Here is a 27,634-nt window from a genome sequence, read left to right on the forward strand (position 1 = left end):
AGAACCATGGCCTCAGATTTGGAGGTGCTGATTCTCATTCCCACCGCTTCACACAGATGGTCTGATGATAATCAGCCGTGGCAAATAGAAAGTACAGCCTCTGTCAGTTTTAAGGTTTTATGTATGAGAAAATGATAAAAATCATCTGCTTCTTAACAAGGCTTAGATAAATAAAATGACATATTACACTGTTTTTAACCAAAACTAAGCCAAAAAACTAAGGACACCATTACTGCATCTATTGGAAGTAGCAGCCAGGTACTGCTAATCAAATGCACTGGATTAACTGATCATCATTTTGGAAGTTTGCTGGTCTGGGGTGTTAGGTGTGTATTAACACAATGCCGAGGATGAATGACAGGATCTGAGAGTGAGATGAGACGTAACTGTTGACTGACTTTCCATCAGTCCAGGAAGGACTATAAGGTAATTTCCACACACTGTGAAGTCCACTCTGCACTGACAGATTATCTACAAGTAGAGGAGTGGACGTCCCAGCATATTCACACGAAAGGTCATATTGTGCAATTCTCAGAAACAGCAATAAGCCCAGGAGCTCCATCTCAGACTACACGGGCCTCAGTTAGCAAGTTAAATGTTAAAGTTCCTGACGGTACGGCTTTTTTGAGAGTGTTGCCAGAAGGAAGACTCTTCTCTCCATCTGCAAAAGAAAAGAATCACGATCGAGTCAAAGTCCAGACCTCAACCCAATTGAAATGCTGCGGTGGGACCTTTAGAGAGCTATGCATAGAAAAAAATGCCCACAGTCCTCAATGAACTGGAGCAACATTGTAAAGAGGAGTGGGCCAAGATTCCTCAAATTCCTCCATTTTTCTGTTTTGACTTTTGGTGAGAGAGATCAAAAAAGTCATACAGAAAATGATTACTTCAAACTATTGCTGCTAAAAGTGGGTGTAGAAGCTACTGCATCCTGGAGTGTTCTCAGTATTTACCTAATTTTCTGATCTGATAATAACTAGTTAATGTTTTACTATGCCCTGATATGTAAGACCATAGAATTAGGTGCACTTTGTTTTTACCATGACTGTATCCTGGCCAGTGTTGTGATGATGACGTTGTGAGAACCTGTAGAGAGTCAAGCATATAGTGAAGCTATAGCTGCGCACAAAACCTGGAAAATCAAAGATTTTCATTTTTGAATTCAGACATTCAGGCAAGTTAGCTGTTTCCCAGGGTTCAATCCTCTGCTAAGCTAAGCTTTTGCTGGCTTATAGCTTTATGTGGTACAGACGTGAGAGGGATGCCAGACTTCTCAAACAAAGGACATTTACACTTTGTCTCAGAACATTTATTGAATAGCAAATGATTACAGATGAAGTTCTTCTAGTCCTTGATTAAGTAAAGCACCCTGGAGACCGTGTGTTTATCTTTGGTGAAGTACGAGAAGTCCTTCTTTGTATTGCATTAGTGATTTGAAGTGTAAGTCACTTCTGCATGAGTGTATCCAGGCCTCCACGAACTTGCTGAGACACTGGTTTGACTTTGTTAGATTACTAACCACTTGTCCCCCCCACACCTTCTTATTTCTCTGCTTATCAGTAGGTTCAGCCAGGCAGCTTGTCCCACTTACAGACTATATTTATGTCACTTACTGTGTGTCATTTTCTATGCAGACACAGTATGAGCTGCAGTGTCATAATATGTAATGTAAGGAGAGCTGAAAGCCTCAGTTGCATAAGTTCATAGGCATTGAACTTAAACCCCTGTTAAAGTAGCTTCTCAGAGCTGCTATGAAATGATTTATTGTGATATTCTAAAAGTCTTTTTTTTCACAGTTGTCCTTTTAGAGACGGCTATAAAAGTTGTAATAATAGTTGTGAAGGACGTCTCTACTTTAAACACATAAGGTAGTTATGCTTACATAACTTCAGGACCAATTACGCAGTATTTTTAGTCTAGTTCAACTGTTTGCACACCCAGTTAGTTTCATATCGTTATCAAAATAGACTATGATAACATTCTCCCTGATGACCTTTCATGGACTTTGAAACTGACTTTGAAGGATTAAAAACAAACAGCGGGGTAGCAGTGATCTGTACGGGGGATAATTACGATGCTGTGATGGATTGATTCTGAGTACTTGTGCTTGAAGTCAGGTAGAGCAGTTCAGCTGAAGTCTTTCTTGTGGCAACAAAAGTAGAGCTTCAGGTAACCTTTTTTAAAAAGCGTTTTTTGCATATTGATTAGCCAAGAAAGGATATAGCCTCCCACCTACAAGGAGAGTCACAGATGCCTTCACTGAGCCAGTTTAAACCTATATTTCCATTTTCCAGAAACGGTGGTGTTTTATATATTAATGTGCACAAATTTAGACTAAAAAAAGGAAGACCTAGGTGAAGAAATGCCTCTTGTGTGGGAAAAGTCATGGTTCTTTGAGGAGCTCCCACCACATTTGTGTTGCATCTGATTTCCAGGAAAGGGGGTTAATTGCCTGTTAATGTTCTTTTAATGCTTTAGGCCAAGTAGAATTCCTGGAGGCAGGTTTAGTGAAAATTATACAGATTCTTCTTCATAAGGCTTTAAATGATAAATGCTAATTCCTTTGTAGATATGGAGATTACAGTGGATGTAGTGGGCCATGGGGTTCCAGTCAGTTGCTGCCATTTAGCTGGTCTAATCTTGCAGAAATGGCTTTGGTGTGAGCTGTAATGCATGTGGTTCGATTGCCAGGCCTCCTTGGCCTCACACTTCCCTGACCCTTTGTCTTGAAGGAGAGCTGATGTGTGGCACTCTGCCTGATTGATCAAAGGCATCCTGGAGTCAGTTGTCTCCTCTTTGTTTGTGTTGGTTGCATGTCCAGTGTGGCTGGTTTGTTCCTACAGAAGTAAAGAAGTAGAAGTGCACTCTGAGAAATGTAGTGGGAAGACTGCTCTCTAGGTTCTGCCTGGTAGATTTTGTATAATCTTGCTGAGTTGCAAACAAACGGCACCGAAAAACAACACAATTACTTCCCAGCACATTAATAAGAATCTATGTACAAAGGTTTCCCCAAAATGTATAAGCAAATTAACCGCCTCTGCAAGATGGGCTTTTTCTGGAAATATACAACGTATTAAACATATTAAACAAACTCTAAAGCCTCTGTGAGTTGAATATTAATTCAAGTACAGCTTCTTGTAAATGATTCTAATGGCAGTTCTTGTTTGGAGAACCTTGTAAGCATTAAAGGGATTTATAATGCACTTTTATTAGACCATCTAAGTGTCATTCCAGGCATGCATTGATTTAATTTTTTTTTCTTTATTGCTTTGCCTGAATCTGTTTAGCAGATTGCGCTCAATTAAAATTCAGGCAGTTCATTTTGCAATCTTAAAGGCTGTACACACTGTTTATCTCTTGGCAGCTGTCTCCAGCTTTCTCTCCGTTTTTGTTTTGTTTTTATAGGAAGAAGTAACATCCCATAATGAAAATATGCAGTATCTGAACCTGGCGGCGAGAGCTTGGGCTCAGAAACAAAGGAGTTCCTGCCACAGCAAACTGAGCCCAGAGTTGCGAGACACCTGTCGAGTCAAGCGGGACTCGGGTGGGCAAATCAAGAAAAATAGTGATCGGGTTAGGAATTGTGCACCCTTCAGTATTCCCTACGGACCACATCTCATCTCTGTACGCTGTCAGCAAGAACTGAGGAGGACGACCCCCGAAGATGTAGAGGTCAACTCTTCCAGCAACAGTGCAGTCAGATCTCAAGAGGACTGCGCTGTCAGCTCCGATCCAGCACAGACAACCAAGTTTGCAGCTGCTGTCAGACTCGATCAGAGAACACATGGATGTAACGCTGGTTCAACTCGGTGTAGAGAATGTGACTGTGCAGATAGGACATCAAAGAACCTGTCAGAGGATTATAAGGCATCAACGCATACAACAATAACCACTAACGACTTGTTAGACTGCCTGGTGCATCCAGACATCATCACCCGTGTCACTGAGCTGCTTCTAGAAAAGCATACAGGAAGTGACACGACCACCTGATCATCCTAGTTTTGATATTCACTTATCAGATGCAGCATGAACATGGGGTTTGTTGTGAGCCACGATTATTATTATTATTATTTTTTACCCAGAAATTGGCCCTCCAAGCTACGAGTCATGTTTTGGCATCATTAAGTAAGAGGCCCGACTTTTATTTCTTCTCTCATTTGTCACTCTTGACCTTCTTGGCGTGAACCACAGATGCAGGAAATCGCAGCCAAAAGTCATTCTAGTGCTGCAAGTGACAGTCTAACATATCCTTGTTTTGTTTTCCTGCACATGCTCATCCTTTTTGGTTCTTCCAAACTAGGAAAAATGGCCACTGGAATCAATTTAGTATGTTAAACAACCAAATAATTCAAGATAATATTCCAGGGATACAAACATTGTGCAGAAAACAATGTATCACAATGTCAGTTAGTAAGGGGGGAATCATCATTGAGCAGCCACAAAGGACTCCTTGTAATAGTTTTGTGATTGATGAAAGCTGTGTAAGAAGTGATAAATGAACTGTTTGAATAGTCTGCTGTATGTGTGCGGATAATAAATGTAATATTCCCACTTTGCCTAATTGAATTCCCTGTACTTGGTTTGTCCTACGTGGGGACATTTTACACATCTAAACTTGGTCAAAGAGTTTTTGTCAGATTTTGGTGCAAAATTGTTGCAGTTATGATAAACGGGAGTAAACGATTGACAAGAATACAAGTTTTAATCTGCATTAAAACTTCAAACATCACAAAACAAGTTTATTTACAGAACTTTAGAGGAAAAATCAAAGTTATACTTTTCCCTGAATAAAAAACATCACATATTGTCAAAAAACAAACCACAGGCAAAAAACATCAGTTTCTGCAGGTTTGAAAAAATCACACACACAGCACTTTGCATCATCTTTTTGTTTTTTAACAGCACACTTGTTGATTTGCAAAGACGGCTCTGTGATGATGACGTGTCCCAATGAGCAGCATGAACAGTAGCAAGAAATTCTTTCATCATTTTTACTTTTTTGTTTCATATCTGTGATTTTTCTGCCTATAAACAGTAAAAGAAATCATTATGTATGCAAAAACAAAGCTGGATGTTTCTCCACAATTTTAAACTTCAACGTCAGCAAAGCAGAAACCTTTACAGGGAAATCATTCACAGGTGGATACAAGGACTATAATTGGTACAAATGAATGCAAAAAAGACTTCTTCTTTTTTTTCAGGTGACATAGATAAGACTTTTTGAATGAATAAAAGTGGACTTTTTCAATAGATTACTTGTTCAGCTCCTGTATGGATCGCTCCTCACTGCTTTCTGACCCAGGCCCTCAGAAAGCTTTCCTTTCACAGCTGCTTAGATTGTCTCCTATTTAGAAGGTTACTTGTTCGCTCCCCAGCTCCTGCAGCTGTTGACGTGCCTGTGGGCGAGATGCTGAACCCCAGGTACCCCTGATGAATCCGTCTAGGCTTACATGTGTACGTTAAAACTGTGTCTGTGGTTGCAAAGGAGCCAATCCAAGAACAAAAGAGGATTCAAGCATCGAATATGTGAAAGTCATTCAATCAATGTTAAAAGTCTAAACCTAACTATGTGTGAGTAAAAGGGGAAAACCATTACATGTGATGTGACACGTGTCAATACAATCCTTCTATTTTCCCTTGTATAGACTTCTGAAGCAGTTTTGAGTTACAGTCAAAAGCTGATAAATCAGGACTGAAATCTATCCAGTGGTTGAGGTTCTGTAATGAAACAGCTGCTTTCTAAGATCCAAACAACCAGACTGGAACTTTTTAAAAATTCAAGTGGCTAATGTGACTTTTTTTGTTTCTTCAAACAAAAACAAAAAAACAGCTCTAGAGGGACAAACTTGTAAATTTGTGTACTTGTATCCACGACTACTGAAAGATTGTTTCAGACACTGGCTGCACTACATGCAGACCCTTGAAACCTGTTTAAGAAACTCCGTTTTGTTTAGTTGTTCAGGTACAAACAGGCAGAAAAACCCTTGTAATTAGAGATCATATCACATCAGACGTTTAGTAATGATGAGCTTTGTTTTCTGGAAATCAAACATTGTGATAAAGGCACACAAAGCGAACTGAATGCTTTCTGTCCAATATTTGCACAGCTTGTGATTATCATGAACAGCATTCTGACATGGGGTTAATATGCAACAAATATATACAGTGTAGTATTAACATGCTTTAATAACACTATTGATCATTTTGCAGAAGTGACTATTTTGTCTTCCTCGAACATTATTTCATATTTTAAGTTTGATTCAGGAAGTCCTTTCCTTGTAAGGTTATAAAGTTTAAAACGGGAGTTTTTCACAACATATGTTAAATGATGTCAAGAGTCCTACACTTTAAAACCACAAGAAATCTCCAACAATCACATCTTAGAGTTTAATTTTCACTAAAATAATACCTTTATAAAGCACAAAGCAGCAAAACGTATAATGAGGTGTGACTAATGTCGCGGTATTACATTTTGGTGCTCTTCCCCGTTTTGTTCAGTTCTATCTCGTTGTTTTTCTTCTTGAAGTCACTGTCGTCTTCCTCCCTCACTGAGTTTTCCAGGTAAAGCTTCTCCATTTCTTCGGGGTCAACGTAGGTGTAGAAGTGGGCCATGACGGAGAAGATGACGCAGACGCCCAACAGCAGGCAGGCAAACAGCAAGAACTCTATCCACTGAGATAACAGAGACAGTTTAGTGTTCGCTGCACGCGCTCGCGACCGATTCAGTTCATTTGTTGCTCACCAAGACACAGAACCGTTTAGTTGCTGAAGTACGTTTTATTTAAGCTGGCGATTTTTGGTACACACATTGTGGGATAAAAGAGGTGAGAAACACGCTCCAGTGGATTATAAGATACCCCAAGTTCATCCTTATCTCTCCATTAAACCTTGTTACAGTGCACAGGTAGCTTTGGTTTATTTCTACTTTATGATACATTGCAATAATGAAACTTTTGTACATAGCACTTCTAATCTTTCTTTTTGTCCATTAGAGTCTGTTTTTATGGCTTTTATTATATTTCTGTTACTTTAAAGCGTTTCAGTGTTTTTATCTCTTAAGTATATTGCTTTAGGACATCATCTATTAGGCCGGTGTGCGATGCAGCTTTCTTTCATTCAACAGACACAACAAATTTTGTTCTATGTGTCTCACTGAATTACAATAACGATCCTTACCAGTTATTAACATGTTAAGATGTAATTTTCAGTAGTTAGGGTTTATACACTCTCCGGCCACTTTATTAGGTGCATGTTGCCAGTTGCAGCTGAGTTGCTACGATTAGCTGATTAGATGCTCGATTACTGAGTAGTTGAACCAAATGAAGTGGCCGGTGATTAAAAACCTTTCTTTCTTTTTTGTGTAAGAGTTTAAATGTTTCCCACAATGCCCTTCAAGAGTCATACCTGTTCCAGTCCTGCCCCTTCTGCCACAATCAGCACTATCACATTGCCAAATGCCACCGTGAGCAGCCAGCCAGCCTGCAGCACTGACTTCATGTTGGCTGGAGCCTGGGGGTAAGAGAGATGCAGGGTTAAAGAAATAAAGACAGCTGGCAGCCCTGGGACTGTACACATATTTCATTGATTCGTGAAGTAGGAATTTGACATCTTAATAATATGACAGAAACAGATCTGGAGGGGAAATCACTTCCTTGGGCAACGTTCAGTGGATTAAAATTTTAATAGTAAACGCACCGTTTTCTAAGTATTTCTACAGAAAATTCCAATTTCATGGGATCTTTAATAAACAGCTCTTCTAAAAACCTGTGTCTTGTTTATCAGTCTTTAATGTCACAGGTTGCTCTGAAACACAGCATTCCTCTGACACAGCGGGCTACTGGATGTCAGCTTTATGGCCATTACATTGGAATAAAAAGGTAGCTAAATGCTTTACACCATCATACTCTGCTTCAGTAAGAATTTCTATTCAAATTGCTTATCAAATTTTATTAGCCCACCTGTCATGAAACCACAAATATTTCCAAAATCGGTCAAAAACATTGGTTTAAAAAACCTTTTTCAACTGAATTCACATTTTTATACCCTAAAACTGAGCTGGCACACCGAGAAGTCAGCAGTACATTTGAAGTCTGTGTACACTGGTGGATTAACCCTTACAGAAACATAAAAAATTATTTTTGTAACTATCAACGCGGTTAATTTAAGGCAGCTGTGGCATAGACTGGCCAGTGGGCTAATACAGCGGTCCCCTACCTTTTTTGCGCTACGGACCGATTTATGCCCAACAATATTTTCACGGACTGGCCTTTAAGGTGTCGCAGAGAAATACAACAAAATAAAACTAGTACCGGTACCGAAAAAGAAGATTTATTCATAACACACGTGAAACAACCCAGAAAAGCCAAGCAAACGACAAAAACGATAACAAAATAACGCTTAAAACCGATAAAAACCCTGAAAACCATACATTTCACACCCGAACCTCAACTCTCACGGCCCGGTACCAAACGACTGGTCCGTGGCCCGGGGGTTGGGGACCGCTGGGCTAATACATCTAAGTGCTACAGTTTAAAGCTAAGTATAAGTATAAAGCTTCCTGTGTTTGCTAATATGGACAAAGGTGTTGTAAGACAATTTTCCCTTTTTTCCAACCAGATGTATTCCAGTTTGGAGAATTTTCCTGGTTGGAAGCTACTGTCCTTGAAAACCTTTTTCTTTGAAGCCAAAAAGCTTTCAGTGTTTAATATTCCAAACAAAGATTTTCAGTGGAACGAGTACAGGTAATCCTGATAGGTAGCGTGTATCACATCACCTGTGAGTAGGAGAACTCCAGGCCAGTGATGGAGAACATGACCTCTCCAGCAGTGATGAGGATGTACTGTGGGATCTGATAGGCAATGTGCACATTGTTGGCTTTCACATCCTCGATCTTGTGAGGCACAATTTTACCCGCCTCCTGAGAAGGGACACAGAAGGGCTGTAAAACTGCTATGATCTGTGATGACTAAATGAAGTTGTTAGAAAGCATCCTGACCTCTGTGAGAATGACAGTGTAACACGCGCCAAAGTCCAGCAGGCCCAGGTTAAGTTTAGAGGTCTTTCCTGAGTTTGAAATGCAGGTGACATCAGTGTATCTGTCCAGAGGGCAGAAGAGGTACGTGATTTAGAGGAAAAAAATCAAACAGCATGATTTAACTAACAAGATATACGTTGATATTAACACTGTTTGTTGCTTTAAACAAAACAAAAAAAATCACAGCTTCAACATTATGATCTCTTTGGACATGGAATTATGAAAAAAGTGATGTCTCTTGTTTTGCTTTTTTGTGAGGTTGGGAAAAGCTTAGCAGATATTTGGCATTAGGGCTTTTCCTTCCAGTTTTGACCACCACTTCCCAAAAGTCCAACTTACTCGCCCCGCTGCACGGTCTTGTTATGAGTCACATTGTACCCGGAGGACATGTAGAAATTATTATCTCCCACCGTTACGTTTAAGGCCTCCGGCTGTGTGTTGAGGAACCTGTTAAATATGAACCAGGAGAACTCGTGAGCAAACCTCATTATTCCAGGTTGACCTATATTTTAAAGCAGCAGGGGAACAAGCAGATTCAGATGCTTTACAGCTTAAGCACAAAAGCTTAGCAACAGCCTCGAGGTAAAAAAGGTTTTACCTCAATAATGGATTCCCTTCTTCGTTTTTTGTTATGTGATCTTCTACCTGAAAGATTAAAAAACATCAACACCTGCTATTTGTAATTTATGCCATATTTTCAATTTAGACTCAAGGAAATTCTTTAGAAACTTGTATAAATATTAATGCAGATTAGCGTTCATAGAGAGTCTGTGTAATCCTTCAGCTTCTTACAGCTGATTTAGACTTCTGTGGTGAATCTTTGTAGAGCCAACGACCTAACCCACTGAGTGCTGGTGCGTTATGTGTTCATTGGCTTGTGGTTGTGGCAGCCATGATGGAAACAAATCCTGGGTCGCTCTTTTTGCTTTTGTTTTTATTCAAACATATTCCACTTCTTTGTAAATTTTCGCTTGAGAATTTCAAGTTTTTGCAATCTCCAGGAATTTGCGGACATCTGTGATTCCTTACACTTAGGCTATTAATAATATAATTCCTTATTCTGACGTTAATGTGATTATTATTGGCATGCAGATTCACCCCCCCCCCAGACTCAATAAAAGTTTCTACCCACAGGCTGTCAAAGATGCCCTTAATTGAAGGTTAACTGTGCAGTTAACATTTCCACTGTGTTTATAAACCATATTTATTATAATGCAACCATCTTACTCAATTTGCACTACCTCTTTAACTTATTCTAATGGAATTTTAATAAATAAAATATGAATTTTAATATAAAAATCTACCTAGCCTAACTGTCTATCATTGTTCTTGTAAAAGTGACAAAGATTTATTCTGTTCTGCGTAGGTTTTTAGAATGATCTGTGGTTATGATGTACCTATGGTGCCGATGTATTAATCTCCTGTTACCGAGTCCCACAATAAAACAGCTTAATCTGAATTTCTGCATTTGCATTTTTGCCTTTCTTTACTAACTGACCTCAGTGTGAACCAGGTGCACCAAACTGCTAAGCGGACTTGTCTGCTTAGTGTGTTTATTTAATGTGATCGAGCAGACACATCTAACTCCACAACCACAAGATGATGGCAACTCTGGGGTTTCTCTTCCATAAAGAAATTTCATTTAAATGGATCATTTCTCTCTGACTCTTCCTCTTCTGTTGCACCTGAACCAGCTGACCGACAGCTGATATTATAGCACATATGGAAATGCATAAATGTCTATGTGTTCGCCAGTTCCCTGAAATGTCCAGTTAAATATTTCACGTCCATTCCTGTGGTAATAACTGTTTAAATAAAACTATGATGGTTTAGTCACAAAAAACACTCGTCACTGAAGAATCATTTGCTGTTGTGTTGTAATCTGTCACACTGATGGAAAAATGTATGACAACATTGGCATCGTGTTGGAGATGATGTCAAGATTGTAAAGATGAGCCGTAAATGGCTTTCAGGTTGTGCAGTGGGACTAAGAGTAGTTTACAGAGTTTCAGAGAACTTGAACGTGTTCTGACAACATGTTAAATGTGCGCACACGCTGAAATACAGTCATTAAACGATAATGAACTTTTTAAAACGTCTAAAAATGTGAATTTGAACCTCGACATCTTTTCCACTGCAAATGATCAAAATAGGTTGTCCTATTATCAAAGGTCCATGATTCATTTTTAATTAAACTGCCTGCTGCAGATGACAGCTTGTCCCGCTTACGTTATAGCTAAATCGTCAGGGGCTCGGTCTATGACCCAGCATTTTTGAGATTATGGATTTTCTGTGAATTCTTTGTGTTGGTATGTTTTAGTTTTCTATTATTTAGTATTAATTCACTTATAGCATTGACTGTATGTTTACTTACGTTTGTTTCCATGTTGTCTGGTCCAGGTGTTTAAGTCATGTTTCCTGTTTTATTTTGAAGGTCTTGTGCTCCATGTTCAGTGTGTCTAGTTTTGCTTCCCCTGTGGTGTCATGTTCATTTGTGTCAGCTGTGTTTCCGCTTCCCTCATTACCCGCCTGTGTATTTAAGTCCTCTGTCTGCCTTTGTTCATTGTCAGGTCGTTTGCTTTCTTTCCGTCATGTCTATGGATTTCATGTTTCTCAAGTGTTGGTTTTTCTTCATCCTCATCCTTATGTTCATGTTATGGTTTTCATGCGTAGTTTTAGTTTTTCCAGTTCAACGTAACGTTTAGTTTTTGCCTCTGCCTTTTGCTTTTGTGTTTAGTTATCAGCCTGAACAAACGCTCGCTTTTTGTTAAATCCTGTCTCTCGGTCGTCTGCTTTTCTGTCCGCTCCTCAAACAAACCGCCCTTCCAGCCATTGACACGAATAATTCAATTTAAAATTTAAATGTTAAGAAAATTCAAGTTGGGAAATGATGACAGGATCTTTTCTCCTCTCTCGTCCACAGTGACGCTCATTCATATTTCTCGGCCAACTATGTTAAATTGCAGGCTCTGCTCTGTATATACCCGTTGCCATGGTGAATCATGGAATCAGAGTTCGGTTGATGACGCCTTTCTCTCGCTACGCACGCACATGCTTGACTCACAGTTGAGTTGATTTAACTGGAACAGGAAACTCGGTTTCCCAACACAGAGTTTATGATCAGACTCAGAGTTTGTTGAACCTGCTTTCTGGATCAGAGCGCTGACCTCATGTCGATTTTTAAAAATACTTTTAAAACCAAACTGTACTCATTGCTTATTTAATTCTCAATAGTCAACAGTGTTGGGAAAAAAAGTGAAGATGTGGTAACAGCTCGTAGGAACACTCACTAATGTGTAGGTGATTCCAGTAGCGTCGGGGTAAATGATGACACTGTAGGCCTTTTTCTCTTCAACCATCTGGGTAGCCGAAAAGTTTCCTCCATTGACTACAGTGACTTCAAGATTCAGCTCCCCGTTGGACAGTGGAACAGTCTCATAACCAGGAGGGTCCTGAGAGAAGCCAGAGAGTTAATGTTTTTAGAAAATTGAATTATAAACTTACTCATTTGCCAGAATGAAGTTATGAAATCTCTTGTTTCTGTAGTAATCAAAGTTAAAATAGCATTTTCACTGTTAACGGCACACTGAGTTTTAGTTTTGTCTTATCTCTCTCTTCTTACATGTATTACTAGTTGAATTCTGTTTATTTATTGTTTCGTACATGTCTGCTTTTTCAAAAGGTACACACACTTCTAATTGCAGCAGGCCAAAGTTAAAGGGGTAAGAAACCTGGAGAACACACACACTCATACATACGTGGATCTCTGAAAAATGGTCAGCCTACACTCCTGACAATTATGCAAAGAAAAATCCACTGTACATGTGAACGACAGGGAAATGTGGTTTTTAATTCTATTCGCCTTGAGCCACAGTGAAAATTATGAAAAGTTTAGCCACCTGCACTCTTCTTACCTCAAGGTACTTGATTGACTGTAGAAACAGATCGGTGCCAGGAGCCTTCAGACTGACATCATCTTTAGCAAGGTTGACAACCTGCAAGAGACACTTCCCTGCAGGTGCAGGATTCACCACAGTTTTCTATTAGAGAGAAAAGCAAATCAGAGCACAGTGATGGAAAAATATCTGCAAAAACACTTTTTGACCAGTCAGACAATCACTATGAGATAAAATCAACAACAAAACAGTTAAAGTATAAGATTCAGGTGGGTATGCTAGAAAAAGCAAATGTACTTAATATCAGCAAAAAGATACTGTTAAGTTTTGGCATCCAAACTTTAAAACTGCAAGCTACCATTATGATTATACATCTGAACTGTACACATTCAGGTTTTCCTGGAAACATGAGCAGTAAGGGTTTTGCCGAGTGTGAGTGCTTTTCTGTAGCAAGATGCAATCACTATGATTGCTGCTCATACGTACCACAACGTTCACCTCCACCAGAGTGGCTGCTCCGAAGGCCAGGGCTGCAAACACCATTCCCATGGCCATTTTCCTCAGAGGTCTGAAAACAGAGAGAGTTGGTGCCCAACAGTTAATACCTTTACCTGTTTTTCACTGCTTTTTAAAATATTCTGAAAGCGTGCCTTTATCATTTTATCAGAAGGGTTATTTCCACCCCAGTGTCCTCCCTGACAAACTTTCTGTCGCATTATTTCCTTGTTATGGCTGTGCATCCCTAAGTCTGGTCCTAATGTTAAAAGGGAGTTCTTGTTTCCTATTGTCACCAACTCCTTGCTCATTGGGGATCATCTGATTGTTGGGATACTCTCAGAAGCGTTACGTCACTTGGGTGCAAACTCCAGAAAGTCAGGATCTCCTAAAAAGAAAATTGGTCCACTAAGAATATGATTTGGGAAACTTTGGGAAGTCTAAAATGTTCACATTATCCTGTTTTTGCCAAGCATTTCTATTTTCTTGTGTCTGTATATGGATCATGCAAAATGCTTTTACTGATGTGTGAGCTTGAATTTCTTTCTCAGCTTTGCACGACAAAAAAATATCGGATTGGATGCATTGGTGTAAAGCATGCCGCCACTGGACTTTGGAGACGTGGAGACGTGATCTCGAATCACGAATCACACTTCTCCGTCTGGCAATCCGATGGACGACTCTGAGTTTGGCTCTTACCAGGAGAACAGTACTTGTCTGACTCCAAGGAGGGAGGACTATGGTGTGGGGTTGTTTTTCAGCAGCTTGGCTTCACCCCTTAGTTCCAGTAAAGGGAACTCTTAATGCCTCAGCATACTGAGACATTTTGGACAGTTTAATGCTGCCAACTTTGTGGGAACAGTTACATATATGCCTATATGTTGTTAGTACAAACGATGGCCTATGGCAGCTTGGATAGGCTGGATGGCAGTAAGAAACACAGTTTTAAATTGCTCTATACAGCGTTATTATATTTTTTTCAAATCAACCTAATAATCTTGAAGGAGATGCCAGAGGTCAAATGTTACTTGATATTTTAAATCCTTTTGCAGTACTTTCTATATGTCGACATTACACATTTCACTAGAACCACCGTCTCTTTATACTTACAGGTTATAAGGTTTTTATGTCAGTTTTTAACTAATAGTTGACCTTGAAGACGTTGGTCGATATAAGTCAAATTTTAATGAATTGTTAATATGACCTCACTCTATACGCTTACAAAGATTTATCAGAAATCATTCAAAACTTTATGAGCTATCGTGCACACAAGTAGAATGATTATACACATGCATGCTAATGCGACCAAAAACGTAATCTGGTGGGGCGTGGTGTGCGGTGCCGTGCAGGGAGGGCGGATGCACCTGCGTGGCATCCTCAATTCCCCATGTTAAAACACGAGGAATCGGGTTTGGAGAGGGTCGAGAAGTTGTGGTGTGATGCGTGTCGAATGAATAAAGATGGCTTTGACTAACACTCTCTGGACCCTGTGAATTTCCCTACCTGAGAAACAAGTATGGAAATTCATATTTACACTGTGAGAAGTACTTTGGAGTCGGGTTTAAAAGTAAATGTTTAACATTCATTAAACATTCATTTGTAAATGAATACCAGCTTTGTGTTTACAGACACTTCCCTCAATCGTTAACTTTCTTTTCTAAGGCATAATCCTGGGAAATATATGTGGAATCACATGCTTCATTTTTTCCATTTTACGAGATTACAAGATGATCCTGAATGAAATAAAGGTGGCAGTACAAAACAAAGCCAAATAAATCCACTACTCACGTGATCTTGAGTCCGCAGAGTCTAACGAGCGGATATATGATGAGGTCAAAGATAGGCACAAAGACAAGAATCAGCAGAGCATTCAACATCTAGACAACAAGGGGGAGGAAAATTAGTCTTTTAACGACTCTATAAAAGCTCTGTAGAGTTCATAAAATCATAAATGTTGCGTCAATAAAGAGAGATTCTGATTCGGTGTTGCTTGTAAAGAGATGGCAGTGAAGAAGAACCATAAAAGTGTTTTCATGAAAATAGCCTCATCACAGCCTAGTCAAACATTGGTCTTCATTAGTGAGGGGACTTGAGAGATGCTTCTTTTCACTGGATGTTTAAAATCTGTGCCTTAGATTAGCTGGTAGGTTCTGCATTAGAAATATATAACAGCTGTGCAGGACACTCCATCAATTATGGTGCTGTATTCAAGCACGCTGGCTTTGAAACCTAACAGAGACTACGAGGGAGTGACTTTAAGAGAGTCTCGGGTTGTTTATATCAGAACAACATGAAGCTCTTTTTTATGCTTAGTCTTTAAATCGTAAAGCTTAAAAACACGGTAACCATTAACACTTTATAGTCAAGTTGTGTAATGCTCTTTACTGGCATAAGTGAAGCTGCAATGCAAGGCTCACATGGTAAGCCTCAGTCATGACATCCACAGTGCCTGCTGACACTGGAGATAAAAAGAAACATTTTAATTTTTCCTGATGGCTTTGGTTTATTTTTGACTGTAATGACAGTGTGGCTGCAACTAGTTTGTAGTTTAAACTACTAATGTTTTAGCCATGAAAACTACAATCACTTTCAACCATAAATTTTGACTATGAACTTCAACACCACACGCCCATTTCAGCAGCTCGTTTATTTATCCATTCGATGATATTTTCTAATTTTTCATGTTGCCTAAGCACCACCGTCTATATTTAAGCATCTGACGCCTTTATACAACCAAATTCTGAAACTAATGGATAGAAATCCAGTTCAGTGGATAAGGGACGAGCTATAAACTCTAAATGCAGCACATCAATTCCGTGCTCTGTATTGGAAATATGTCAAACGGTGTTGTCCCTTTTAAATAAATAAATAGAAAAAAATTGAGTCTGGCATTTATCCAGTGACCATAAAGGCTGCAATGAAGGCCATGACCAATGGTCAAGTGCAGATTAACATGTCACCATCTTTTACTGCTTTTCTTAGCAGGAAAAAACTGTGACTGTAACTATGACATGATAAACTGCCACAAACAAAAAAGAGGAGGAGACACTAATCACATACATTCATGTGAAAATAAAGTTTTCACAGCTCTCTATGAAGTCCTGAGAAAAGCGAAGTCCACCCCATGATTCAGTAGTATGCAGAACCACCTTTAGTAATGGTTTTCTGTACTTTATCAGCCTCTCATCATTAACACAACATTGTGGATGAATTTTGGAGGACTCTTCTTTACAGTGTTGTTTCCATTTATTGAGGTTTGTGGGCATTATTTTTTGCACAACTCTCATTTAAGGTTCCACCACAGTCATTTCAATCGGGTTGACGGGACCATTTCAACACATTGATTCTTTTCTTTTTCAGTCATTCTGCTGTGCTTGGGGTCATTGTGCTGTTACATGGGCCATTTTGGGCAAAGCTTTAGCTGTTAGGGTGATGGCCTCATATTTCACTCTGGAATACTTTGGTATACACAGGAGTTCATGGCTGACTCAGTGACTGCAAGGTGTCCAAGTCCTGTGGCTGGAAAACAAGCCAAAATCATCACCCCACCATCAACATAGTTCGAATGAAGTGTTTGTTCCTTTTTTAAAATCTTCACCAAACATGGAGCTATGCATTACTTCCACTATCCAAAGGACATTGCTCCATTGTTCTTGAGTTTTCTCCAGATGCAACTTTGCAAACCTAAGTCATGTTGCCATTTTCCTGGCCACCCTTACAAGCAAGCCAGCACTGTGATGAACTTTAGCATCTAACATGCTAACTAGCATGCTAACAGACTCCATGCAAACAGAGTCGGAAATGTAGCTCTTGGATTTTCCACTCCTGGGAAGGCTGTGGTATTGTGTTAACAGAGCTCCAGAGCAGCAAACTGCCAACACTTCTGCTTCCATAGAAGTGTTCACACTTGTTCATGATGAATTAAGTGCATTTGATTAGCAGCACCTGGCTGCTGTTTACCCTCTTAATATCTATAGAAACCGTAAGGGTGTACTTAGTTTTTCAGGGGACTGCATAGAGCACCATGAAATGTTTTTAAAAAGCCACAATACATTAAAATATCTATCATTCTTACTGAAATTCAAATATGCTGATCAGCCAGAAAAGCATGTTTTTCAGTTGTCAGCAGTTTACAATTTACCCAGTGATAAATAAAATACTGAATCCTTGCAATATACAGTAAATTTAACTTAACCCATTTCCAAAGGTAAAAATTAGCATTGAAACACAGTGTGTTCGCTTGCTAAACCACTGGAAAACTACTTTGGGTCATATACATACACATATATCAGTACTGTTACAAGTATATGCTAAGAAATCTGCATCCATCACAATCATTTTCTGCTTTTCTCTGGACTTTCTGCCGTTCATTATTGCTTTTTTAGATTAGCAGAGACTGCGCACAATTTGCATCCCAGCAAGAGCCAAATAAGCTGCACATACCTGCATTTGGTCAGGCTTAATAGCAAAGGAGTTTCCCTATAATAAAAGAAGACAAAGACAGGAGAGACACTTAAACTTTATCTTTATAAATCTAAACTTGATGAGTTGATGATTTTTTGACTTGATAACGAGCCATAAACAATGTTATTTACTAGAATAAAATGATAAATTGCAGCAACACCCTAACAAAGAAAAGCTCTCTTCTAAAGACTGTTTGTGATATCAGATGCTAATCTAAACCAGCCCACTGATAACAATGTGAAAATATAGCATCAGCTTTTTAACATCTTGACACCATTACTTCACGTAAGTAAGGTCTTACAAAAGCCAGGTTCATCCTCGTGGCTTGAAGTGTCCAGCGGGAACCCTGCAATAAAGAAAAGACATCTGTTACTGTCAAATTTGTTTAAGGCACAGCAGATGGGATTTCCTCATTTTCCCTGGAAGGGACAATAATAATAATAATAAAGGGATAGTGTATTTCTGACATGTCCTCTAAGAAATCAGTTTTAAATCAGTCGAATTACAGGAAGAAACGGATACAGGAGGAAGGAGAAACAGGAATGTTGAATGTGGCTTTGAGGTTTTTCTATAATCAGATGGTTGTGTTGACTGTTGGTCAGAGGAGAACATAACAGACACTTATGGGATTTTGCAAGAAAGTTTCGCCACAAGACCTTGATCTTGTGCTGACACAGAATGCAGTCTGTCCAAGTAGGAAGGGAACTGAGGCAAGTTTTTCTTTTTGATTAAAAAGTAAGTAAAAGCTGTGACTGTAAATGTTGCTTAAACTGGAAATAAAGGCCTGAGTACAACAGTGGAACACAATTTAAATAATACTTAAGAATATTTAATCATAAGTTATTATTAATGATTGGCTCTCTTCCACAGTGTGTTTTTTTGTCCTGTCTTCTTCCCCTCATCCCCAACCGGTCACGGTAGATAGTCTCCCTGAGCCAGAGGGTTCTTCCTGTTAAAAGGGAGTTTTTCCTTCCCACTGTCACCAAGTGCTCCTTCACAGGGAGTCGTCTTATTGGTGGGAGGTTTCTTTTTATTATTGTAGGGTCTTTACCTTACAATGCAGGCGACTGTTGTTGTGATTCGTCGATATATAAATAAAACCGAATTGAACTGATGTGCTAATCACATTCCTAGAGCTTATTTTCATTGGGCATTTAACTTTAGTGCATGGTGTATAAAGTATGGGGTTTGGATACATAATGGAGAGCAGCTCATTGTGAAGGTTCATATGTCTTTTTCCCAAGCAAAAGTCACTCTTCCCTCTCAATCTCATTCAAAACACATGAGTTCAGACATGAGTTGTACTTTGTCATGTTTCTCAGGTCTTTGTCTGAATTTCTACAAACATTACCTGCCAGGTTCTCATGTTATTGCTAAGGATTGTCTATTGCATTGGAGTCACACTGGGTTAAATATGTACACTTGGGTTTTAAGGGGTATTTATTATTTTCTTCTTTTTTTTTGGGTTGTATGGAAGCCCCAAACGCAATTTCATTGTTCTTGACAATGACAATAAATAAATACTACTACTACTACTACTAACAAAATCAAAAACAAAACACTGCATCACTGCCAGCCTCACTACAATTCACTGGCTACCTGATTCATCACAGCTGATTTAAATGCCTAAATGACATCAACATGTCTTGATGTTCTCCAGAGGCCTGGTAATGAACTAATCATGTGATTCCGGTGTGTTGACCCAGGGTGAGATCTAAAACCTGCAGGACACCGGCACTTGAGACGTGGAGTTCTCCACCCCTGTTTTAAAGTCTTCCATGGTCTTGCTGCTACCTACTGTCATGGTTCTGGGTTTTAAACCCAAGGTTTTGCATTTTTGGACTGTAGTTTTGAAGCTTTTAGTAATGTCATTGAAGGTGTGTTGGTATGTAGTACTGTTTTATATTCTGATCTCTTCCATAATCTAGCCTTCGACGTATCCTTTTGTGTCTTGATTAGCCTGTCTTGATAGTGGTTACTTGTTTAGTGACTTCCTTTTTTTATTTCAATACTCTGTGTCTAGCCTTGTGTCTCACTCCCCTCAGCTCCACACGCCTGCGCCTCTCTGAAACTGATTCAGCCAGAGGTCTCTTCCTGTTAAAAGGGAGTTTTTCCTTCCCACTGTTGCCAAGTGCTTTGTTCGTCTGGTTGTTGGGGTTTCATCTATATTATTGTAGGTACCAACAGTTGCCTTCACAGGCACAGAAACATGTATTTAGTTTTACTTCACTTTGAAAGTTTTGGCTATTTCCCCACCTGTTCCCTCTCCCCTTACTGTCTTGTTTATATGTTGTCTCAGACTCCTCTTGTCCTTAATTGCATTGTTCACATATCTGGCATTTCGATTTTATTGTCCTATTCTGTAATATTTTGGATTCTGTTTATTTCATTGAACTTGCAGCGTTAAAAGATGATTTTTGACTTTATTTCCTGTGTCCTGAGTCTTGCATTCGGGGCCGCAAAAGTGGTTCACAACACCTACATCACAGATTTACTCGCACCTCAGACACATTTTATCTGTTCCTGCACGCTCATTACAGAAGGACAGTTTGTGTTAGAGCTGTGGATTTCTCCAGCAACTACTTTTAAATCGGTAAATAAATTCATTCATTCTTATAAATGTATTTATTTATCTTACCTGTCATAATATTCACACTGTTAAGGTTTAATGTCTTCTGTTTTCGGTTATTTTATTTGTGTGTAGTTGTCTTTTTGATTTTGGATCATGACTTGTTATTGCATTATGTAAAAGTAACTCTGTTTTACAAGTTAAGTTTATTATTATTTATTATTTTGTCTTACCTGCTGATCAAAGAGAGCCCAGAACATTGGGAGGGGGATGTAGAGCACCAGAACTCGCAAAACCATCTTTATCTCCTGAATCAGACGCATCTGTAAAATAAAACGCGCGCGCAAACAAACACACACTAGTTAGATGACTTTTAAAAAACTTCTACGCATCAATGAATTAATAGAAGGAGTTCGCTGACGTTACCGAGTACTTCTCCTCAGCCCAGTCCAACCAGTGCTTTTTCGGTGGGTCATGTTTTGATTTGTTCCAACGATTTTTAAGTGCAAACTGTAGGCCAAAGGTAAATAATTGGAATGAAAATGGAGTGTGTACAACAGAGACAGAAACCCCGAAGTGTGAAATTCATATCTTTCTTAATGATTCTTGGCAGTAAAAAGCAGTAAATCAATGTGCTTGCACATCAGCTCTCAGATAAGTCGAGGGAGAAGTATGGGATTACTCACCCCGATGCAATTGCAGACTTCCCAGAGGACGTTTCCCTGGGGAGGAGTTCTCTTGTACAGACTGCTGCCAGCAATGAAGACAACTGTGTGCGATAAATGAAGAGTCAGACTGGACTTGTTTGAGTGAAGATCACAGCGAGTGATTGCCTTGATGTCAGAACAACCAAAATAATACTGAGTACCTATTTAAGGATGGTTTGTCCTCTCACAGCCGCTAATGAAGGCTTTAGGGTAATAAAACCTACCATGTTGTAAACGTGCTTCAGGCTTTTAGCACTAAAGCTCCTCCTCTGCTTCACCCTCACTGCGATCTGTCTGTGACCTCTCAAGAATTAAATCACAGTTTGTTTTCAAAGCGAGGGTTCAGTTAAGCATGAATCCCATAAGGATCAGGGGTGACGGGGACCGAGAGGCAGAGACAACTGACTGTCAGGACAAATGTGGATGGGTCTTGATCAAGTGTAAGGCCGGCTCGTGAAAAAGCAAGCTCAGCATGCTGATCACAGCCTGGAATAAAGCTCAGATCTCGAAATGCGACTGGCAGGTTTGAAAATAGGTCAACGTTTGCAGCATCGGATATCATAAGCACACATACTGCATTTAGCAACACGTTGCTAAAAACATGGAACTGAAGATTCTAATCAAAGAAGGACAACATGTGAGTTCAGTCCCTATTAGTGGCACTATTTTCATGCCTAAATACTGAGTTTGTGAAAAAGTTGATTAAAGCATTTCAAAAACAGCAGAAAGGGCTAAAAAAAAACTGTGGACAATGTAGGGACTTGATTTTACAAGATTTTCTTGCCACAGCAGAGGTTTGTGCTATGGCTCAAATTAAAAGGTCAGTTTTTCAGGGAGCTGACCGTGTTTTGTATTTCTTTTCCCCTGAAATAATTCTGTTATTGTGCACCAACAGAAATAATGTATGCTTCCCAAAGAAAACTGTCAAGTTAGAAATGCTATGTTGAAAAATCCCTTGCTCTATTTGAAAAGCACTTGGAGAAAACTCTGTAAATGTTGAGGTGAAAACTCACCTAAAGCCACAACCATCAGGGCTGCAGGAACCCCAAAGGCCAAAGCATAACAGTCTCCACCAAAACACTTCACGTCACCTGCAGGAGTGGTGTGTGTTATTAACACAGTGGACATCACTGGATATAATGTAACATGTAAAACTACGACTATGTGCTCACCTCTCAATATGGGTGTAATAATAGTCGACAGGAAGCTGCCAGCATTGATGGACATGTAGAAAATAGAGAAGAACTTCTGCCTCTCTGTGGTCTAGAAGGGATCAAAAACATAATCACTTACTGAGTTTAACATTGCTACAACAACTCCACATGACCACTGTTGTGTTAAAGAGTATATAAGCCTTCAGAGGAGTTTTCGGATATGTCCTAAACACTGTTTGGACACCAATAACACCGAGTAAATCTAGCACTGCAGTTTAAAGTATTATTTTTACACAGTAACAAAGCAGTTAGCGAGCAACTGCCAATTCCTACATGCCACAGATAACTTCTGAGAAGTATGTGTGGCTCAGTACCTAATGTTTGATGATGGGCAGGTAGTTATCACTAAGCCGCGCCTCAAAAAAAGGCATTATATAAAAGTTATCAGATAGCTGGGATTGGTTTCTGATAACCTTGTTTCCTTGGTGTACCGATAAAAATAATACAAATACGTCCACAAACTAAAGAAGGCTTACATGTTCCTCGTCAAACTGGTCACCTCCGAACGCCGCCACGCAGGGTTTGATCCCTCCGGTGCCCAAAGCTATGAGTATCAGACCTGACATGGACAGAGCACTGTAGGACACACGGACACAAAACACAAACAAACTGCTGATTCAAACTACAACACAGTGTATATTAATGACAGTACAGTGCTGAAAAGAAAGAAGAGATTGGATGAATGGCACTCAAAGAATCGCTGAGTGAAAACTATGGGAAACTGTATGGCATTGGGAACTGTGATGGGCATCAGTTTATCAATGACATGACGTTTATGGACCAAAAAGATAATTTTATCCTGATTCAAAACTTTTGAAATCAATGCTCAAATTCCTTCAGTGCAATAAGGATTATTAATTATTACACCTCCTCACCTCTTCCTCTTCTAACAGTGCTGGGCTGTGATTGTGCAGAGTGATAGAATTAGCTCATGACAACTCACATGTGCAATTCGGTGCTTCCCACGGTGGGAATGGCTCCAACCGACTTGACCACATGGCCGATCACATATACAATGGACAGGTAGATGATGGTCCTGTGGGGAGCAAGCTGTGATTATGTACAGGGCATTCAGGCCTTCTTCAAAATCTCTATGTGTGCTCAGAATGATTCATCTCCAGTAGCAGGCAACGTCAGGCAAAGCTAGCAGCTCAAAAGGAAATGATGAAATACTGCACACACATAAAATGTGCCTGTTTCCACCACTGAAAAATACTTTTTTTGCTAGCTATAAGTCAAGATTTCGAGCTATGAAGTGAGACGTTTTGAGATAAAAACCCAAATCTTTGACTTATCGATGGCAACAAATGTTTGTTTTTTCCAGTGGCAGAAGCTTAGAAAGTATCCACATAACATGAACACAGTTTGCACAATGTATTTTTGTTATTTGCTTGAATCCACACTTTAGTGCATTTACAGCTGAGAGACTCACTTGTATTTTCCGAGCCAGGAGTCAGCAATGAAAGCTCCCAGTATGGGTGTGAAGTAGCAGAGGCCGCTGAAAGCATGGTAGACAGCAGTGGAGAGGTCCTTGTCCCATTTCAGGTAGGTGAGGAAATAGAGTGTCAGCAATGCTGTGATCACACACACACACGAGCAAGCATAAGCTGTGAATCAGCTCACAGGATGGAGAAGCCCAAGCCCACACCTAAACACCACAATACATCGTAAGCCTTCAACATGAACTGTCATATTCTAAAAGTATTATTGCACTCAGAATCCTTTCAGCGAATCCTCCGCAGTTCATGAATTCAACAATACCACACGATTATATTCCGTTTAAAAAATTTTTTTAAGCTGGTTAAACCATCACATTAAATAATGTAATCGGTGACACCCACTGTGCTTACATTTAAGCTTAGACGATCCACAAGTAAACATTCTGGGTTTGAGTTTGTCATTCAGGTAAGCTAAGGCATTTTAACCTAAAACCAAAAAGCTGTGGGACATTTTCTTAATAAATAAGCCATAACAGACACGAGAGTCGCTTGGGAAAGTTCAAGATGAACCTTGTGTGCTGCAAAACTCACACTGTTAACTAAGCAACATCTTCATTCAAAACAGACGTCCTAGCTTTTCCCGAGCACTCAACTACATCTCTTGATCTCCGTCAGCAGATGGCATTTCCAGTCAGACTGCAGTTGTGTTAGCTTGTAGCTCTTAAATTACCGTAGAGGCCACAAGAATAAATCCAAAACAACTTGGTTATTCTGATGGTTACAGAATATCAGTAATCCATTATTTTCAAACCACTTACCTCTCTGATGCGATCTCTCTTCTTTTATTCATTAGTAAAATTAATACCGTTGGTATTTTTACTAATGACTGAAATAAATAAGATATTTGGGGTCTATTTTTTTTAATATTCTCTCACATTTTAGAAACAGTATAATTAAATAAAACCCCCGAGTCTTAAATTCACTTGGATTGAGGAGAAATTTCAGTAGCTGAAACTGTGGACACAGTGCATCAGCTTAAAACTGCAGGAAATTGCGTGGTGTATTTACATGTGTGTTTGTGTGTGGTCCGGCTGAAGTAAATCTGTCACTTGTGGAGATAAGTGAGGTCGTGTGAGGGAACAAGAGAGATCTTATTTGTTGCCTCTCTATTATATTGCCCCAATAATACTCATAATCTGTAATGTAGCAAGCTAAAAGTACTCTGTGAATCTAGAAAACCTTGCTTTTATTTAGGCTTTATATAGATTTGCACTGTAACATTGCCCAGGCATTTATTTGCATACCTTTCATGCCATAGTAGGAGAAGCGTTCGCAGAATTCATTCACCACTATGAAGCAGATGCTGACTGGGTAATTGGTCCCAAAAATTTTCTAAAAGAAGCAAAATGTATTAACAGAACAAAGTTCAGCACTTTTTAAAGAGTACACATTTTCTCCAAACAATCACACTGAAGTAAAAGCACATCCAGAATCCACTATCTAATCTTTTTCCCCCACCTTCGTCAAATATAAACAATAACTGGCAGGTTCAGTGAATAGTTTTATTCTCTGACAGAGAATACTCTGACATGAAAAGAGAGGAATGTAGCTGATAGATTCTTCCTGTTAGTCAATCTCACAAGATACTGAAGTTAATCATTACGCAGAAATAGAAGTTTTATAGGTTTAAAGCTTTAATGAGACCAGGCTCAGTTAAAATGAAGAAAAATATCCATCGCTTGAGTTCTGAGTGGATTTTTGTGGAGTGGATGTTTAGTATTCAACTAAACACCGCGTGGGATGTTTTGATTAACAATGATCTGCAACTTTACGCTGTTGCTTTAGTGCATTTTGACAATTTATGCCATCTGTCAGGTCGTATCATTCACATCAGCTGTAGCCCTGGTATGTAAAGGTATATGATTCATGTACTTACAGCTCTATACAAACTGTCTACAAGCAGTAAAACACTTTGCACAACCGGCTGCTAAAAATGGAGGCTTCTGTAGAATTTTACTGGTAATGATGTGCTCACTGATCTGGAGCTGGATGTAATTAATATGAGGTCAGTGTTTTAATCATCATCAACATCATCATCATCATAGGTCCATGGCCTCATTCAGTGAGCTTTAGGCAGTCAGTGAGTCACAGTCACTCCAGTGTATACAAGCAGATAAACACTTACTAGGAGTAGTTAGACTTGTGCCTCCCTACTTGGTAATGTTTCTTTTTTTTAATTGCTAAGACTTAATTTAAGGGTTTGTTTACCAAATGTTCAGCGAACACATTTACTCCCATCCCCATGTCAGTTTTGGTGTCATTTAATTTCAATTAATCAAAGCATGAAAACATGTCCATTCAATTTGCCTCTGATATATAATTTTACCTCGCTGTATCAACAGTTTTCTACAACTGAGGAAAATCAAAGCGTGGTAGATATTGTCCATTTTCTGCATGATACCCCTGGAGATTAAACAAATCTTTACAGTAAGCATATTAAAAATGATCCTTTATTGGATTTGCTACCTCCAAAAACATAATCGCTCAGGCCACATGTGGCACCAGCTTTCTCCAAGCAGCAGTTAGTGTGGGTTTACTTTTAGAGGGGAGGGGGTGCCTGTTGCATCATCTTACCAATAATAATTTAGCAGAGCTTCAGTGAGAGCTTGGTCTCAAAGCAGACTTCCCTGTCTCCTTAGCCCACTTCTGCATGCTTCGCATACACGTCAACAACACATCTTTGCGTGTTTTATTTCCACAGACGTGGAATTTGCACGCGTTCCAACCCGCGTACAACTTTTCTTGTTTTTCTTTTTTTGTTTTCTTTTCTTTTACTACGCATCTTTGCGTGGTAAAAATCAGAGATGCACAACAAAACTAACTGAGCAACTCAGCGCATGATCCGCAAAACATCACAAAACAGCACGTTTACCTTTCCCATGTTGTCGTTTTAGATGAGAGCGTTTGGGATCTTTACGGCAGCACTGTCATCCAAGTCCGTCCCACTCCGTTCCGCTCTCTGAAGGCACAGATGCAAAAACCTCGGACACTTACACTCTTAAAGCACACTCAAAGTTAATATTCCACCACAGAACACTGGACTTGTCACCTCAGGAATAGCAGCGAGCCTCCGTACTTCGGTCTTTTGTGAAATATTAAAAGCAGATGAGTGTTTATATATGCGTATATTTACAACGCCTTTCACTCCCTTTTTTTTGGGGAGGTCCGCAAGTTGCAGTGAAGCGGGATCTACTGGTACAATAGAGTCGTTGTTGCACTCAGCCGCAGACCTGACTGTGGGATGGATGTGCGGGTCAAAGCGCATATCTCTGGTTGGATGACTTCGAGTGTATCAATTATTTCTTTTTTATTCACCATGAGTAATATCAGCGGTGGTGGTGGTGGTGGTGGACGTGTGTCCCAAGTGCACGTGTTAGTTGGTTGCTGTTTGAGGGATGGGTTTTAGGGTTAGGCTTAGACATTCAATCATAGTAAAGGTAAACCTATAAGTCTAGAGAATGCATGATGTCAAAGGAATTGCAGTTGTTGTTTCATCCACGATCATGTCCCCACAAAGGTGTGTGTGTGTGTGTGTGTGTGTGTGTGTGTGTGTGTGTGTGTGTGTGTGTGTGTGTGTGTGTGTACTTGAATTACTCATATTGTGGGGACATGCGTCGTTTACACATATATAGTCAAAGGAGCTTGCAAAGAAAAGCGTCTGGAGTTACTTGAAGACGTTTCACCTCTCATCCGAGAAGCTTCTTCAGTTCTAAGGTCAAATGGTGGAGAGTCCCAGATATAAACCTAGTGGGAGTT

At 39.5% G+C, this 27,634-nt stretch overlaps 2 protein-coding genes across 3 annotated transcripts in view; one reads left to right on the plus strand and one right to left on the minus strand.

Annotated features, from left to right (window-relative positions):
* hspbap1 (hspb associated protein 1) overlaps window positions 1-4,561 on the plus strand; it is a 17,843-nt gene extending 13,282 nt beyond the window's left edge. The window contains exon 8 of the mRNA XM_005746215.1: window positions 3,406-4,561. Coding sequence (XP_005746272.1) covers window positions 3,406-3,990 — 585 coding nt within the window. The 3' untranslated portion in view covers window positions 3,991-4,561. The remainder of the gene's footprint in view (window positions 1-3,405) is intronic.
* A 485-nt stretch (window positions 4,562-5,046) lies between these two features.
* Window positions 5,047-27,011, minus strand: slc15a2 (solute carrier family 15 member 2). Of its 2 annotated transcripts, XM_013914154.1 has the most exons (23): window positions 26,928-27,011; window positions 26,751-26,837; window positions 25,123-25,210; window positions 23,812-23,953; window positions 23,323-23,415; window positions 22,856-22,955; window positions 22,338-22,428; window positions 22,179-22,256; window positions 21,145-21,227; window positions 20,885-20,968; window positions 20,692-20,781; window positions 18,191-18,235; window positions 17,869-17,904; window positions 15,214-15,302; window positions 13,417-13,498; window positions 12,949-13,074; window positions 12,325-12,486; window positions 9,633-9,679; window positions 9,374-9,481; window positions 8,996-9,095; window positions 8,774-8,917; window positions 7,405-7,509; window positions 5,047-6,672 (listed from the first exon to the last, which is right to left on the minus strand). In XM_013914154.1, exons 2-23 carry the CDS (start codon window positions 26,757-26,759, stop codon window positions 6,466-6,468), a joined length of 2,109 nt encoding a protein of 702 aa, XP_013769608.1. In that variant the 5' UTR covers window positions 26,760-26,837; window positions 26,928-27,011; the 3' UTR covers window positions 5,047-6,465. The 2 variants fall into 2 exon arrangements, with proteins under 2 accessions (XP_013769608.1, XP_005746274.1); XM_005746217.2 differs by having other exon boundaries at window positions 26,751-27,011.
* Between the last annotated feature and the right edge of the window lie 623 nt (window positions 27,012-27,634).

The sequence above is a fragment of the Pundamilia nyererei genome, unplaced genomic scaffold (assembly GCF_000239375.1).
Source record: "Pundamilia nyererei isolate P.nyererei 1_Seehausen unplaced genomic scaffold, PunNye1.0 scaffold00175, whole genome shotgun sequence".
NCBI lineage: Eukaryota > Metazoa > Chordata > Actinopteri > Cichliformes > Cichlidae > Pundamilia > Pundamilia nyererei.

Excerpts from the sequence above, each read along its gene's own strand:
- slc15a2 (XM_013914154.1), bottom strand. Across the intron at positions 20,782-20,884 it reads GGGCTGAGGAGAAGTACTCG|ATGCGTCTGATTCAGGAGAT; the intron begins GTAACGTCAGCG and ends TTTATTTTACAG. Across the intron at positions 9,482-9,632 it reads GAAGGGAATCCATTATTGAG|GTTCCTCAACACACAGCCGG; the intron begins GTAAAACCTTTT and ends CATATTTAACAG.